The 18,295-nt window shown below is 41.5% G+C and overlaps 1 protein-coding gene across 2 annotated transcripts in view; it reads left to right on the top strand.

Annotated features, from left to right (window-relative positions):
* LOC146698537 (uncharacterized) overlaps positions 1 to 14,954 on the top strand; it is a 34,559-nt gene extending 19,605 nt beyond the window's left edge. For both annotated transcript variants that reach the window (XM_085473694.1, XM_085473695.1), the window contains exons 10-11: positions 1,386 to 1,538; positions 13,082 to 14,954. In XM_085473694.1, the coding sequence (XP_085329820.1) occupies positions 1,386 to 1,538; positions 13,082 to 13,258 (330 nt within the window). In that variant the 3' untranslated portion in view covers positions 13,259 to 14,954. The remainder of the gene's footprint in view (positions 1 to 1,385; positions 1,539 to 13,081) is intronic.
* Positions 14,955 to 18,295: the final 3,341 nt, after the last annotated feature.

Genomic DNA, 18,295 nt, shown 5'->3' on the forward strand with positions numbered 1-18,295 from the left:
ATGAATGGATGCATTTGGAAGTGTGTGTGGGTGGGTGTGTGGGTGTGGGTGTGTTCTAAGGTGTCGAACCATCAACAGTCTAATTTTTGATAACCTGCTCAACTTCCCAGGTAGGGAGGGGTTTTAATAAGCCTCATGACTGTGACTTATTCACGACTACAAATGTTTTTTGTTTATCAGTTCACTTCATTTAGTGGCTCTTCATGTATTCCCAATGTGTAGGTGATGCATCTCAGTTTGTTTGACTAGTGTGATGATCGTATACTGAGCCAAGTGAAAGAGATGGGGCCATTCAGTTGGCAGCTAGATTACCTGGTTAATTCTAAGAAGGTATTTGGATGTGGTAGCCTAATAACAGCCTGTGCTAAAGAACAGCTTATCTATGATTTAGATGCATTAGAGCTGTTGTTTATCTGTGACATCAGGATTTATTCTGTCTCAGAATAAACCTTTAGGATGTGATTGCATGCTTAGGCTCAAAAAGCCTCGACACAGTAAAGGCAGGGAGTCGGTGTTACTTTATTTGAGGGAAATCTGTGTATATTCTTGCTTTTCTGAGCATTTGATAAACAGAAACCTCTATGATGTTTGTGTAAATGATACCCTAATCATCACAACTTCTAAACTAGCAATTATAGTTATTCCTAGGGATTTCTTTTCTTCCTTTCAGTATTGTCGCTTACAAAAATCAACAGATTGTAGAACGTCCTGCTTTGTGAAATATCATGCAGTCACAGATAGAGTCTAAAGTGTTGAGACTCCTTGTTCTTATTTTAGTGTGATAGTTCTTGGAGTCTTTTGCTATATGTTTGGGATCACAAAAACATACTTGTGAGGAATAATAAGGTACAACACTCGAATTATTTGTGGAATCAAACCATATTAAAACCATCATTTAATGTAATGGCTAGTGCAAAACTGCCAACAGTCTAAATTGTGAACATGATATGAATTTAAAGGCCCAGATGTTATTTTCCTGAGGCAATTCATTTTTTCATTATGTTATATTATGTTACAGTTGAGTATTTATTTTACTAATTGCATCTTTTGCTACAGAGAGGGGGAAAACAAACTGAAAATTGTGAAAACAAGAATTTTGAAGTTAATGGGAAGCTACACTTATGGGCTATCATTTGTAAATGAGTACATTATGTCATGATTTTGTCAGGGTGAATTATTATGTGAGTGACTGATTGCCTGTGCGTGTCTGAGACTGTGTATTTCTGGTTCCATGTAAAATGTGCGAAACCCGTTTGTCAAAGACGGATGTTGGATTTCATTCTCTCTGAGGGTCAGAAAATGTTTTCCCCTTGTCGTAACTGACTGTCACTCTAAATCTTTGCACCTCACAACACATAAACTGTCTGTGTCGCTTTGCCTTGCAGGTGTGGTATCTCTCTGGCTGGGTGTGCTACCTCCAGTTGGAAAAGGCAAAGGAGCAGCAGGAGAGGGAAGGAAGAGAAGCAACAGAAGAGGAAAAGGAGGAGGGGACGGCATTGAAGGAAGCTGCCAGATCATACTTGACTAATGCTAAGAAGGTAGTCCAGTCATAATGACCTCATATATGTTTCTAAGCTAAAAAGCTGGGGTGTAGTGGAAAGAGTGAATAAAAACTGAAAGCTGTCATTTGAAATTATCCAAACCCTTTTATTAAACTTGGTACACAAAGTTAATAAAAGGTTAAGATGACTGCTTTAATGATGCACTGATGACATGTGTTCACTGGCAGTGGTTTTTGGAAGTGTCCCTGAGTCTATGCAGTGTTTTTCATTACACGGTCGCATCTGTTTTTAATGTAGTACTGACTAAAGGTCTGAAGAGCAAGGCAACTCGGCACTGATTTTTAGCCTTGTCCCTTGCTTAGAAAGATTCCTTCAGATTCTCTGCATAATTTAATGTTATGTTGCGTAGATGATGAAATCCACCATTTTTTTTTTCAAGCACTGTTCCTAAACTTTTGAATCATTTATTCAACCAGAGCTGTAAAGAACTCCAAACCCACCTTAGAATCTGCTTGGAATACCACATAACTTAAATTAAGACGTGTTCCAGCAGGTTTAAACATTTGTTGAAAGTCTGTGTGCTACAATTATTCAGCTATTTGATGATGCAAGTCATTTTTTTAAATGTGCATTTTACATAAAAGCAAACAGGGTTGTAATATGAGCCATTAAATCTAAAGCTCAGTATAGCTGTCAATTATCTGTGATCTCAAAATAAATGATTCTTTGACACTGCACTGCCATTGTAACACATGTGTGTGTACTTCACTAAAGCATGTCCTTTCAGGACTTTTTTTTTAAACTTCTAGTACATCACATTTATCCATCTTAGTTATCAGAATCCCATGGCCAGTGCCTCATTGTCTTTTGGCCGTATACATGCAAAAATGGAACAAAATATGTTATGGTCCCGACTTCTCAATGGTGATTATTTGTCTTACATTACAGTTAATGAAATGTTTTTCTGGTTCGGCAAAAACAAAGAACATGAAGATGCCACTCTGAGGTCTGACTAATTGTGATGAACATTTCTTCCTATTTTTTCTGTAATTAAAAATAAAATTCTTCCAAATAGATCAAGAACACAATCTTTAGATCAATCTATAATTAACGCATGATTAGCTGCAGACCAATATACAGTTTGTATTTTTATATTCTAGTTATGTGTTTCCTTTCGTAGTTTCTGAGTAGTAATTGTGGGTACAGATGGTTATATCCAGCACACTGTCACAATAGTTAATTCTTCTGAGAGCTGGTTGTCATAGAAAGGGTACATGCAGTACTGCGAATGTGAGACGATCCTAGCTAAGCTTCATTGTTGCTGCGGAAATGTCTTTGTATAATCTCAAAGAAGTGTAAATATACCCCCTACTCTCTTTCCTATTCCCCCTCACACACACGAGCACACTGTCTAATTCATTCTGTCGTTCTGTCAGGGAGTAATGCCTCTATGGAGCAGTGATTCATGTTAGTCTAAAATCCAATAGGCTTGTAAATCAGACAGCACGGAGTGACGGATGGCAGGCCCCACCTCTGATTTTTCTTTTTTCTTTTTTTCTTCCACTCTTTGCTTTCCTCTCCATTTCACCTCCTCACCCAACTACACACCCCTTTTCCTTCTCTCCTACCCCGCCGTGTTCTTCTAGAGATGAGTAGGGACAGCTTAGTGACAATATATTGACGTCTGTCTCTGTGGCCAGCGGTGTATTGATGGGCCTATCTAACAGGCTTCCACTGGTGATGTCCACAACTGAGATGGGAGCGAGGTGGACTTGGAGCTGCCAAGCAGGAGAATGGAAGAATCTATCAGGATAAAAATAAGTGTGTGCAGTGTGTGAGATTTAATAACTGGGGAGAAAAAATAAAACAATCAGAAAAAAAAATGGAACTGAGAAATAGGGTCATTTAAGTACTAAGCCATTCTTTGCATGGACAAAAAAAAAGAATGCAAAGGAATAAAAAGGTGAAAGACTGGCAAAGAATTGGGTGAGGCATCGGAGCATGACAAGTAAACAGCAAAGCAGTTTCTTTGTAGAGTGAGCGAAGCAACAGGCGCAGAATAATGTGAAAGGTAAATGCACAAAGACCTTGAAAAGGTGAGATGGAATGTGGAGGGAAAACAGCCCCCTCGTGGTACATTTAATTCCACAGCTTGGTACACAATGTACAGATGTGTGCATCTGTGCATTGTGTAGCCGCGATGTGCAAACAAAGCTTGGATATAAAAACATTTTTTTAATATATCCGAGCTTTGTTTCTGAGCATTACTGTGAGTGTTAATAATTAACGATGAGTCAGTCTGCTAGTTAAAATGGTCTCCAACATGGAAATGAGGCCTCAAAGCCCAATGGCTTGTTTTGGCGCCGGTCCACTTCTGTGCATACTTTATGGCTTTGTCTGTGTGTGTGTGCGCGCATGATATACTGAGCATTCAGGCATTCATAGGTGCTCTTATGTTGATACATCATTTAATTTAGTTGTGTGTGCCAGCTTGCATGCATATTATTTGTTAAGAAATTGTTTGTCATTCATCTTTTTTCCTGATCGATACTTGTTCACTCTCATGCACTATATTCAGCTGTGAGGCTCTACAAAGGAATGATGGGCAAGAATGGATGGGTCAAGAGGACAAATAGGAAGTGTAGGAGGGAGAGCAGGAGTAGAAAAATAAAAAATGGGGGGGTGAGGAGGGAACAGATTGGATGTTGGGTGTGTGTAGGTGCGGGGCGTGTAGCTGGTGAATAGTGGCGAGGGTAAAATCAATAGTAAACCGGACGTGAAATGGAATTTGAGTCTCAGCCAGATAGGGTGCGATTGAAGAGGGATCTGCAGTGTATGCACAGAGGACAATGTTATATATGTGTGTGTGTGTGTGTGTGTGTGTGCGTGTGCGTGTGTGTGTGCAAAGAAGCTGCAAGGCAGCTAGGGCAAACAGAGGTCAAAAGCTTTACTATTTGAAGTGTCTGAGACGGTATCCCATGAGCACAGATTGTGGGTAGGATTGGTCTAAGGTGTGCTTGTCATGTAATTTTAATGCCTTTCCCTGCAAGGCTGTGACTGGGGGACTGAGGTGTTAAGTTGTAAGCGTGTGCGTGTGCATATGTGTGTGTGTGAGTTTTTGGCCATCACTTCACATTCAAAGGAGCTCTAATTAGGGGCCAGCCTCAAAACTATATCACAATATTACAAGAAAACGTATTTATTTATGGTTATTTATCTAAAGATGTAGCAAAAAATACTGATCAAAGTTTTATCGATGCTTGCAGACACCAGCATTTGTGTATGTAAGAAATGAAGGGCAATTTTCATCTTCCTTTTCACATGAGCTACTGTCATTGATGGCACGCTTCCTAATTCAAAGTGTGAATCTGTTCAGTCAAGGTACCAGCAGCAGCAGCATTAGTGGTGACTAGGGATGGGTACCGGTGTCCGGTGCCATGATGGCACCGGTTCTGACATAAACGGTAGTAACCAGACCGAAAAGCAGCGCACATTTCGGTGCTTTATTTCGGTGCTTTTTTTTCCTGAGCTGTGATACACTTTAGATTCTAGCCAATCATTTTACGTTTCCGAGGATAGTAGGCGGGGCCAGGTACGTACGTACGTTCTGTTAAAGCAGAGCTACAGATTAAAAATGCCCAAGGCGAAGCGGTTAAAAGTCTGGCTGTACTTCATAGCAAAATATGCAAACTCAGCAGCCTGCAACAAGTGCTTTAAGCTGATACTGTGATACTGTCAAAGGAGGTAACACCTCAAATCCGATGAAACACCTGGCGACGCATAGCGTTTTTTTTAAAAGCCCAGAAATGCGCCGTATTTGATAGCTTGCTGCGAGACCTCACACCGAGCACATCTACTGCGGGTGGGTTGCCTGTTATGCAACATCCCCCAAAAACACGAAGAGGAGAGTCCTGGCCCCTAGCCCTGCCAGTGTAGCAGGGATGATGACGGCAGCAGCAGCCGTTCTTCTCTGCGTGAGTAGGCTAACCACGTTATTACATTAATGCATGTAAGGTGAACTAGCAAACATCATCATAGCTACATGCTACTGTCTTCTTGTTTGATGGCAGATACTCCCTTCACCCTGGCTAAAAAGGCTAAAATGACCAAAGAAAAAGTGGAAAACAGTTAAACATGAGAGGTTTAGGACAAAGTTTGTGTTTTTTCCATTGTTTAAGCACTGCTTCCAGCCAAGAGTGATACCATATATGCCCCATAGCTGCAGAAAAGGCTAACATTGTTATATTTTTACAAAAAACAGCTGAACATGAGAGGTTTTTGGACCAATTTTGTGTTCTCCATTCTTTAAGCACCGGTTTGAGCACCGTTTAAGCACCGGCACCGTTTCAAAAGTACCGATTTGGCACCGGTATCGGATAAAACCTAAACGATACCCATCCCTAGTGGTGACACACCATTATATCCAAGTTAAATGTAAGCATAAAAGTAGCTGAATTTATGGGTTTTTCTGGAAATTGTAGCACTTTAGAAAAACAATGACTAAAGTAACTTAACCTTGTGAGTGTTCAGGAGCTATGCAATACAACTGAGAAACATTTTATACCTGGGAATGTTTTATCTTTTTAACCAGCTGCTTGAAGCCCTCCTTTACTACCATGTAGCTTCATCAGTAGTAGGGCTGAACGATATATCGCATTTGCGATAATATCGCGACATGATCAAGTGCAATTTTCTAACCGCAAAGGCTGCGATTATACTCTGGACATGTCCAAATTCATGGGCTGCATCCTCCTGAGGCCGCATTTGTAGACCGATTACGTCACAGCGACGCACCGAAGGCTGTCCAAATTACTACCATATCCCAGAATTCATAGCGCGGCCCAGCCAAACTCCAGTTTCCAACAATGGCGGCCGCTACTAAGTTTTAAAATTACTCATACTAATCTTTCTGGGTCACAAAATAAACTTTTAAAATATTTTCAGGCGAGAAAGTAGTTGTGTAAACATCAAATATCTGCTCGGTTTATCAAGATATCCCATATTTGCAAAAGTGCTTCGACGTTTTCAGAGGCGTCTGCTACCCACCAGCTCGACAGCTAGCCGGGAGCTCGAGGGTTACTGATGCGGCCGAGAACGGCACAACTCCCGGCACATCATTTTCAGATCACCGCGGAGTTTCGCTGCTCGGGTTAAACGTAATATATAAGTCACTTAGACAACCTAAAAATGTTATTGTTGGGCTTTTTTCAGTGTTTTGTTTGTTCGTGAGTAAATCGGTTTGGCTGAGATTAAAGTTATTAGATTAGATAAAATAAAACTTTATTAATCCCCCGGGTGGGTTCCTCCTTGGTTTTCACACAGCTGACTAAACGTCAAACAGAAAACTTATTAAACAGAAGTATGAGACAGTCGAGAATTTACGCCAGTGTCTGGTTATATTTTAGATAGCAAGAAGCAGACGGCCGAGTTTATTAAACTCCACCGAGACAGCGGTGACGCTAATCAGAACTAGCCTTCTGATTCAGAAGGCTAGACCGTCCAATTTCACGCCTTTAAACTTTAAAGGCGTGTTTGTGTGTGTGTTTATACAATTGCTATTATGTTTGCACTTTATGTGTAATGTTACTGACTGCAGAGATCAGTAAGATGTGTGTATTTTTTATTTATTAGTTTTATTTATTTAATATTATTTTTTAATTGAATGACTGTCTAGTAGTTCACAGATGTCGAAAAACTGAGTGTGGTAAAGCCACTGATTTTGTTTATGTATATTTCTGCAATCTGCACATTGTACTGACTTTCATTTTAATGTTTACACCAGGGTTCCTTGTCAGCACTTTATGCTCAGATGTTTGTAAGCTAAAAATAAACTATTGTGTATGTTCAAATATACTGTTGTGATTGAAGAAGTTAAATAAAAATGTCAGTCATCAATTCATGCATCACCTCATGTCATCATAACAGAGGTCTGTCTTCCAGGAAAGAACAGTTTAAAATTAATGTAATATAGTATTGGCCATACTATATGATGTATTGCTTGTCTTTGTTTAATAATACAGAAGACAAAGACCTTAAAAAATAATCGCATATCGCATCGCAATATTGGGGCAAAAAATCGCAATTAGATTATTTTCCATAATCGTTCAGCCCTAATCAGTAGCTAGCAATGCTTGGTTGTTTATCTTTGGGTCGCGCATCTGCAGCTGCTAGTAGCTCCTCGTCCTTCATAGTGTGGTTCTAATCCACAGTGATTTTTGCCTTGAAGCATGTTTGCTTCATGGGAACTGTTTTCTGGGTTCCCACGAAAGATGTTGGGGGTTGTTGAAGCAGCTTCTTTTTTAAGTAGCAAATTGTCATCTGAGGCTGACATGTGGTTGTTCTGCACACTTTTCCATCATGTCTGAAATTATTAGGGGTTGTTATCGTGGATGATATGATGAGCTCTAAGCACCATTGCTGGTGACGGAGTGTGTTGATGTTTTTGCTGACAGTGATACAGAGAAGTTAAAAGGTAGAAAATGTTTTGAAACAATTACTTTAATTATAGCTCTCATGTTTTTGGGAGTGCTGTGTTTTGGCAAAGAAAAAGATGGTGATAACTTGATTGTAGTCACGGAGAAACTTAAAAGAAGAGTAAGATTTTACCATCATTCTTCAAAATAGTATATGTGTGTGTGTGTGTGTGTGTGCGCTCGCATCAGTACAAGTGCTTGATGAGCGTAAGAAGACCTGTCTGCCTCCTTGACAGGAAGGTCATTTGGCAAGAATGTAAGTGAAAGAAGGCAAAAGGAAAGTGCACTGAGGGAAAATAGTCAGGACACAAGCTGGGAGAATGAAGGTATTACCAAATGAAATAAAGGCTGAGATGAAAGTGGAAGTTAAGCACAGGTGTGGAGCAAAAGTTGAACAATGATGGAATGATTAGGCTTTTACTGCGTAATCAGCCTGTCCTTTTGTGCGAGTTCTAAAAAAAAGGTTTCTACCAAAAAATGAGAGGAAAATATATTTTCTGCGAAGGGTACGTTTGTGCTTAATAGACTTTCGTCCACTTCGTGCTGGACAATCCTGTTAATCTATGCTGACTCCTACCATAGGAACAACACATCAGACATCTTTGTCTTTGCTTAATTGGAGTGTTGAGTTAATGCATTTTTGACTTTTTCTTCTTTACTGTTCGATATTTCAAAACAAGCAGAAGGCCCCTGCAGGTTTTATTTAATGACCATAAACAGAATGAGGCTTCATTCAGCTCCCAAAGCACCGTTGCTTACTTGAAATAAACATAATTCTGTTTTGAATTAAATTTCATGGGCCCACCACCACTTCCCCTGCCGGTGGCGGACTCCCTCAGGTGTCGGTGTGTTGGTGGTTCTTTGTGTCTGGGGGTGGGCGTCCGGGTACACACCGGCTCACTCCTTGGCGGCCGCTTGTCGGGGCCTGGGGCCTGGGGCTCGCTCGGGCCCCTTTGGAGGTGGGGTGCCCCCGGCCTCTCGGCCTGGGGCTCGGTCACTCAGGCACAGCTGGGGGCCGGCGGAGCTCACGGGCGCGTCACTGCAACTCCCCCTGACTTCTGCTCCGCGGCTGCTGGGCGAGCCCTCATCTGGGACTCTCCTCAGCTCTTACTGGAACAGTGGCGCGGCTGCCCCTCTGTTGGTCTTCCATGGTCTCTTGTGTTCTGGGGGCCTCTGGATGTCTGGAGTTTTGATCTCCTCCATACCCGCTTCACACCCTGGAGGACGGGGCTGTGGCCCCCCCACACTCCCTAGCAGATCATTACATGGAGAAACCTTTGGAATGCAAGCATGCTGATCCACACAGGTATGCACACATGGGTATTCACAGACGCGGACTAAAGCTTTCTTGGCTGCTGCCTCAAAGCACACTGTGCGCTGTCTATCTTGCGTGCTGCACAATATCGTTTATTATTTAGTAAATATTGATATCTATGACTAGCTAGTTTATTGTGATGGTGCTTTGTTTTCTCTATTATTATGTTACTCTTTGTTGTTTGCTGTCTCCTCTGTTTGTTTTTTTTGTTTGTTTGTTTTTTTTTCTCCATACAGGTGACCCAGGAGTTCTTTTTTTTTTTTTTCTCTCTCTTCCCCCCCCTTCTCACCGTCTCTTCTCCCCTTTGGTTTTCTTTCTTTCTCTCCCCCTCTTTCTCTCATTCATTCCCCCTGTCCTATTTATTAAAAAAAAAAAAAAAAAAAAAAAAAAAAAAAATGACAAAGGATGAACTGAAGCTCTGCCATCACGTAATGTCGCATACTGCTGTTTCTGATGTCATTTAAAAAAAAAAAAAAAAAAAAAAAAAAAAAGGAACAACACATCAGACATCTTTGTCTTTGCTTAATTGGAGTGTTGAGTTAATGCATTTTTGACTTTTTCTTCTTTACTGTTCGATATTTCAAAACAAGCAGAAGGCCCCTGCAGGTTTTATTTAATGACCATGAACAGAATGAGGCTTCATTCAGCTCCCAAAGCACCGTTGCTTACTTGAAATAAACATAATTCTGTTTTGAATTAAATTTCATGGGCCCATTCAATTCTATTACCGGTGATCGGAGCTGATGCTGTCGTTATCATGAGCTCAAACTTGCCAACTCTTCTCAGCAGAAATTTCTTCACTGAGTGCTGCCATGTTGATTTATAGTGGATCGCGTTACTAAATGTCGGAGAACCTGGAGCTCAGTGATGAATTATAACTTTCAATTTATTTTTCTCCAGTTCCCAGGTGAACATGCACTGGCAACAGGCACAGCAGAAACATTCTTGAACCTTAAGAAATAACATACAATACTAATACATTTTATGTGCACTCGATATTTTTTTTAAGTTAATTCTAAAGATATTCGATCAAATTTACAACTCACCATCTTTTAATTAAAATTGTCATTTCAGGAATGTCCCATGATGAAATAACAAAATATGTGGCCACACTTTGAACTCTTTGAGGCTCTATTTAGTCATAACACTGGTTTAAGCTTAAAGATGCCAAGATTTTAGTTTGGAGTGACCAGAAGGGACAGGATTAGAGATGAGTACATCATAGGGACAGCTCAGGCGGAGCAGTTTGAAGACAAAGTAAGCGAGGCAAGATGGTTTGGACATGTGCAGGGGAGGGGTAGTGGATATATTGGACAAAGGATGTTAAATATGGAGCTTCCAGGCAGGAGGGAAAGAGAAAGACCTCAGAGAAAGTTTATGGATGAAGTGAGAGGGGACATGTAGAGAGTTGGTTTGACAGAAGAGGATGCTAGGGATGGGGTGAGGCAGATGAACTGCTGTGACGACCAGTTGATGGAAAACAACCAGTTTAAAATAAATACTTAAGGCACTTGTCAGTGTTGGTAAAGATGCTAACAGGCTGAAGAGTATCATTACTTTTGCAGGTATGCTGCTATAAACCAATATATGTTGGCAGAAGTTACATTTTGTTTTGATGATCACCCTGGTAGAACAAAATTTGGTACGTATCCTTTATATAGATACTGAGATATATCTTTGAATATGGGGCACAGCCAAGTCTTTGGTCATTACCCTCTTGAATGCATGCACTAAATGTAATGGCAAATAATCTAATAATTGCTGAGATATTTGGACCCACAAACATCAGATGGAGCTGTATTCACATCTGACAGACAGATCAACATTACCAACCTCTGAACAACAGCTTAAAAAAGGAATAGCAAGCGCGCATCGCTGTCGGTACACCTCTGTATGTGCAGGTGTATAATATGCTGCATGTATGTGAGTGTGTCTGAGTCGTTATGTCCCTATTCAAGCGTGCTTTGGGCAGTGACTTAGGGCTTGAAAGTAGAGCAAAGTGGACCATGAAAAAGTTATACGATCAGCCGCATTCTCCCTCCCTCTTCAGGCAGCTCTCTGAGCCGTGAAAGGGAGAAGAAAAAACATAGGCTGTTGTAAATGAGAAATGCTTGTTTTTTTGCGACGGCAGTGCTGATCTCAGCAGCACTCATTGCGGAATGTGTAAAGAATAGCTCTGGTTTGTTTAGCTAGCTGAAAGTATCACGTTGAATAATCGCACCCTGTCCAGCAGACACAATGTGCTATTGATTTGTAGTACGTATATCTACATATAAATACAATTTCCAAGTAACGCTCAGTATGGTAGAACATAGAGCACCTTTGCAGATGTTCACTGTATCTGCTAGATTATTTCCTTTTTGAAAGACATCCACTGCCCGCTACTTATTACCCAAGGCTGCAGTGTGCAATTATTCTGGGTATTGAGGCAAATCTAGTATAAACCCAACCCAACTTTGTTTGGTGTAGAAAAACATCTCTAGGCATTTCAGAGTGACACTGGCAGAATGTGTGTGTGTGTGTGTGTGTGTGTGTGTGTGTGTGTGTGTGTGTGTGTGTGTGTGTGTGTGTGTGTGTGTGTGTGTGTGTGTGTGTGGTGCTCTAAAGAGTCTGAGAGGGTCAAATCCCCTCTGCATCAGACCCTGTGCCTGGACCTAGGTCACACTCCACCTCCTTGGAGCTCCAACCTGCAGAGACAGCATCCACTTAAGTACACACACACACACACACACACACACACAAACACACACACTCTGCACATTCTAACGCTCCAAATGAGTTCCCATGGGACTGCATGTCTCCTGTCAGGACCTGCTGTTGCTTAGAGACTGGTCCTGGGGCAAAGCAGTCACACACACTCTTCTTCACTCTCCTGGCCTTGTTACACTTTTAGTAAGAATGATGGCACTCAGCTGCTGATTGTCCGTGAGCATAAAACACTGTGTGCTTGGTTTTAACTGCATTTGGTAGACGAAATAGAGTTATATTCTTAGATTATATAAATCCACCAACTGCCTTTTCCCCCCTCTCTAGTTTTGTTTCTGGAAAGAGCAGCAAAAATATGAATCGCTGCATCCTCTCTCCCGTGTTTATGTAATGTATTTGCACACAGAAGCGTAGTCTTGTGCTCGCTGTCCTTATTGGTAGCCCGAGTAGTTTTATCACCCAGCTCCATTTTAAGTTCAGCAATTACACACAAGCAGAGTATTTTACCAGAGATAAATCTACTAGCTGCTTAGAGAACGGGAGTTTTCTATCTTGCTTTCTCACAGCGTGTTTCACTGGGGTAACTCTGATTATAACACAACCATATGCGCTTCGATTCAGGATACATTTCTCCGTGTCTGTGTGTGCATGCATGTTGAAAGAGGAAGATAAATGGTCTTTCTGCCTCCTCGGCTGGATTGTGCATCAAATGTGCTGATTTGCCAAAATAAAGACAAAAACTGTTTACCAGCGTTTTGTGGGCTGCTGTGCTGACAGAATGCAGATGATTTTGGATATTTCAAATGTCCTAACCGACACTTAGAGACTTAAAACCTGAGGGCTGCTTACTTCCCTCAACTCAAATCTCCTGCTTATGAATGTGGTAGTGACCAAGCTTCTGCTGAGAGCCTTTCACTCACCATATCATTACTTCAGTTGCCTCTACAGTATAATTTTGCACTTTCTGTTTGGATCTCTGCTTTATAACCTACGTTCTAGTCAACATTTTCATGTTTTCCAGTGTACCCACGACTCTATTATACGCTTGCATCATTCTTTGTTTTTTGTCTTTTTCGCTCTGCCAGCTGTACAATAAGCTTCGATGTGACGACCAGCCGATGTTGGAGCACGTGGAGCAGCTTCTGGGCGAGCTGGGGGGAGAGGTGGAGGGAGAGGATGCAGATCCAGCCTTGGATGAAGATTTTGAACCCTGTAGTGATGATGATGAAGAGGAGGATGCAGAAGCACCCATGGAACACTGACCGCACCTCCCTGCTTGTATTTTGTGATTTCACTTTTCTCCCATCATGTCTCTCTGTAGTTCATGAGATCTCAAAGGTGCCTTTTTTTAAATGGTTTTCCTCTTCCACCTGCTTATCAACGATTAAATCTGAAATCCACTGATATGCACAAAAGAGCGGCATTAAAAGCAGCAGTCTCCTCAATCTCTTTCAGCCAGTTGTTTAATGCTTTCACTGAAATAAGTCCGTACTTGAGTAATGCTTCCCTTAATCTCCTTGACAGAAGTTTATTAAGAAATGAGTTTTAAAGCTTTACATCTCAGCAGCAGCAGAAGCTGAGCACCTTTGAAGGCTTTTTTACCTCTTATGCGCACCCACGCTCGGTTTCTACAAGCAAACATACACGACACATACAAACAACAACACAAAGGGAGCATGTTAATTACTTCAGCTCTTCCTCAGTACGACAGCAGGAGCGTTCCCCTCTGAGAGTGCAGAGTGAGCCATCTCATGTAAGAGTTACTCGAAATGCCAACTTTACATGCAGCTCTGTTATGTTAAGTTTATGTGCATTTCATTTCATTCTCCTGCTTTAGAGCTCATTTAATTCAACAAGACATAAAAGAGAATTTGACTACCTGATGCAGAAAGCGATTCTCTGAGCTTGACTGTTGAAAGTGACTTGAGCCCTTTCAGAAAGGAGAAACTAGCTTTTAAATGCTCAGGCAGGGTTATGTTTTGTCGTACCTCAATAACGGACAGAAGCTTTTCACTTTCTTTAGAGCCGAGTGCAGCAAGGTGAAGAGAGTGCTTTGAAATCTGAGTGGGTGACTGTGTGCGTGCGTGCATGTGTGTGGCAAGATAATTATGTCGCTCGAACAGTTTTATCAACAGCAGAAAAACCCAAAGTGTGAAACATTCACAACATGGCAGTTAACTAGATGATGACATGTTTGAAAGCTAATGTATGAAAAATTTGGATAGAGTTTTTCCACACTGCAACATCGTATTATCCTTTTGTTGCCTTTCAAACATGCAGGCAGTCAGTCGGCGTCTCTTAGCTGCCTCAGTTTTAAGCATCTGTTTGATTAGATTTTTTTAGCATAGAGAATGCGTGTCTCTATGTAGGTGTATGAGCTGTGACTTTTGCGCTTTGATATATTTTTGGTGCGTGTCGAGTTTTTCTCCCTAGATGCCTTTAGCAGGAGGGACTGCTCCATGCGACAGACATTCACCAACGCACAACCTCCACGGAGTATTTCTCCATGCACCATGCCTGTTAACAAACATGACACACCACAGGCTTTCGCTGCTGCACGGCCCCTTTGAAGAATTTCATAACCGGTAAATGGGAACGTTATCTGAGATCCCGATCCCGATAGTGACCCGACTGCAAGCTGAGAGGTCTGTTTGGGAATGCGGGGGTTCAGATAGTGTGAGTTGATAGTGCGCGTTAGTGTTTAAGGAGCATAAAATACAGCTCAGGAGAAAAGTTACAGATATAATGCTGTGTGTGTATTTGTATATGCAGCAGATTATCGTAGCTTAATGTGATCTGATGTGTTGTTATTTGTGGACTGGGCTTTGCTCAGAAATATTCAATGTCTGTGATGTTTGGTACATGGTAATGTACCAGTGCAGGCCTTGAGGAATGACTACCTGGAGCGATGCTGTCATCTAGCATTTGCCTTTTATAATTAAAACAAGCTCCACTGTGTGTGTGTTTTTTTTCTGTGCGTGTGTGTGTGTCCGTCCATGCGGCTCATTTGTGGTGTGGTGTGATTAATGACTCCAGGGGCGAGTGAGCACTGGCGGTCAGCCCTTTCTGGTTATTCTGAGCTGACCTAGTGTGAGTGGGCCATAGTCGGCACAAAGCCTTAGGTGATCTCAAAATCCTTGGCCATTCTCTCACCTGTGCATCAGCTTCAGCACCGCAGGAATACTTTCTCTCGCTGAGAGAGGGGTGTGCAGATACTACACAAGGACACACATTCAATCACCGGTAAAGGACACTCACTGTTTGCTTGCTTTCTTTCCAGCTCTGGCTGGAAATTCCTCTCTGAAAGGCCAGAATTGGTCTCTGAGTGTGCCAAAAATACAGTAATAATCATACTTCTATTAATATATGGCCATGCCTTTTTATCTATGAAGTGTGATCGCTTCATTGTGTATATAGGTAATGTCTGAGATGCAGTAAGTTGTTTTTACCTGTGTGCAAAAATGTCTTTGAACACACAGTGCAAAGGTCTCCAATCTCCAGAGAAACCAGTCCATAATTAGGGTGTGTGTCTGTGTGCATTTGTATGTGGGTTTTTTTCTTTCTTTCTTTCTTTTTTTTAAAAATTTATTTAATAATCGACGGTAATGAGATGAGCGGAGGGGAGAATAATCCTGGATTAACAGCTTAAAGATGCATGTGTTGTCATAACAACCTCCTGATTGGGACTTAATCATTGAAATACAGTCACACAAACACTCATTCTCTCTCTCTCACACACACACAAACTCCCCAATCCAGGAACCACCAGTTGTCCGTGCATCAGATCGCTAGATACTCCTAGCTGTGTGCGTGTGCTGTTTATCCTGTGCTGGTGAATGTGTCGTTGACTTAATTAGAGAGTTAAGCAGGGTGCTCCTCTGAAGGGATTAAGGGGGAAATTATCAGAATCTGGAGACTTAATGCTGAAACCAGTTAAACAGAAGCAGGAGGAGGGGGATCAAAGCTCAGAGGAGAAAAGAGTTTGAGAGGTAGTTTGACTGTTTATACGCACATTCACATGTTCATTTATGTAAACTGTCCCCTTGAAGTCACGCTTAAGCACTCATATTTGGTTTAGGGTATACAAGCAATTTGTTCACCCTTTCAAAGCTGCTGTTTTTTTGCTCTTTTTGAGTCTTGGGCACTCGGGATGCTGGAGAGGCTCATGGATATTCTGGGATGCTAAGCAAGAGCCTAGGAGGCGACAGAAAATCAGATAAGCAGGACAAAGACGATCGGACAAAATCGTCTCGACTGACTTTAGGATTGACAGGAACTGTGCGTCCTTCATCCCCATCATGTTCTTAACGCTGTGGCTGTGCATCCAAATTGTGAATTAACAACGTAATGCAAGTGATGTTATCTAACCAAAGGGTTTTCCTGACATCCATGAATACATTGACCTTTATCCTCTGCTGTGAAACCATTTCGCCTATAGAACAGTTTCCTAATAGATGAACTGTGTGCACGGCCTGGAAAACCCCGCTGATGAATTGACACACAAACCCCACAGCTTTGTGGGACTTGTGTGATCATTAAAATATTCAGTGAGGCGCAAGGTTATGTCCGTTATGATTTATTTGACTCTTAAATGTAAGATTTGTTGAGGGAAAACTTTGAGGGTTTTTTTTCCTCATTAGTTTTCTGGAGAAACTCTCGTAAATAACTCTCAGAAAAGTCATCTTCATCATTGATCTGTGTTTTTGGTCAATATGGCTATTTTAGACTCTTCCCACTGCTGCTATTGTCTGAGGATTGAATGGGTTTGTGCATCTCTGCACGCTCGCAGTTTGTGTGTGTGTGCATAGTAATCTTTGGTGGGAACATCTGTCTCTCAGAGATAACATAACCGAGGAATTAGGCATGCTGTCTTACCACCGAGCATCACATCTCACTATTACAGCCCCCTAAATTATACCCTATTATACCTCTCTGTGTATATGTGTGTGTGTATGTGTGCAGATGAGTGTAAGCAATGTGCTGACAGTGTCATGTCCTTGGGGGACTGTGCCACATGTTAGAGTATCGCTTAGCCCACCACCTTCCCTAATCCTTAAATCCATTGTAGACCAAAATTCACATAGTCATTTCCACATAATACAAGTCTTACGCAAACAAGTTTTGACTCAACGAGAAAGCCAAGCAAAAAGTAAATAATTGAAATAACACAAAAAAATAGACTAGCAATCTCTATGATAAATTGGCTTTACGTGGTTCAGAATTATACACAGTAATGCAACGTTTTTGATGTAAAAGCTCTAAACAGCCTGGATCCGCTTAGCTTTCCATATATTACACCTGTCTGAGCAGTATCTCTTATGCATCAGTGGTGACAGATTACTCTTTGAAGTGTACTCTTTTATGGAAGTTCAAAAGCTCACAAAAGCTAACAAGGTGATGCATCAAAATCACAGAAAATTCAGAGTCCTATATGATAAAATATGTGATTAAAGGATCATCTCGCTATTCAACTCACGAAAAAGAGAATTTCTACCCTCTTCTTCTTCTTTTTTACATTATTTTCCTTTTTGCTTCAGTGTCATTTGGTGGTTGAATAAAACAGTTAGAATAATACCCTTGCTGTTAGTATAACACCTACACCTAGGAGTGTACAGAGATCCAGTAAAAAGAGGGAAAATTGGAGAGAAACTGTATTACAGTCTCTTTTACAGCACAAGGAAAACTTTTAATGAATGTCACTGTGGGGGGAAGAGGAATAGGAAGGGCGCTGTAATAATAACACCACAAAAGCACATTGCGCTGCAAAGGTCTGTGCAGTACAACAGCATTCAAACATGTAAAAGATATGGTCTGAATGAAGGGAATTGAGATGACAAAGTGTAATGGTGCCTTTCCTTCTGCACAGTCAGAGAACAGCCGGGGGAGCTGAAGGCAGCCCCACTGACCTGGTTGAATCAAAGAGAAGGGCAGGAGGCGAGATCGCAAAAAAGGGAAAGAAAGGAAGCGAGCAAGAGACGGGGAAGTGTCTCATTTATACAACACTGCAATTTAGGTCGATGGAGCATTTCAGTAGCCGTAAGGGGCTCTTTTTGCTCAGTGCAATCTATAGCCTACCCGCAATCTAACAATCAAATGCGGTGCCAATAGAGGCGACCCTGCCTCAGCAGTGAGCTCTCTGTGACTGCTGGTGTATTTTGACCGAGTGCCAGCTTTAGTTTTTATTCCTCATTAATTCTCAGAAGCGATTGACTGAAGAAACCGCTTCCTCTCCATCATAAATCAACTCACACTCCTGAGTGTGTGTGTGTGTGTGTGTGTGTGTGCTCACACAGCAGCAA

This window comes from Copadichromis virginalis, linkage group LG11, assembly GCF_057382275.1.
Source record: "Copadichromis virginalis isolate Kocher_CV1m ecotype Utaka linkage group LG11, C_Virginalis_male_GT1.1, whole genome shotgun sequence".
Lineage (NCBI taxonomy): Eukaryota > Metazoa > Chordata > Actinopteri > Cichliformes > Cichlidae > Copadichromis > Copadichromis virginalis.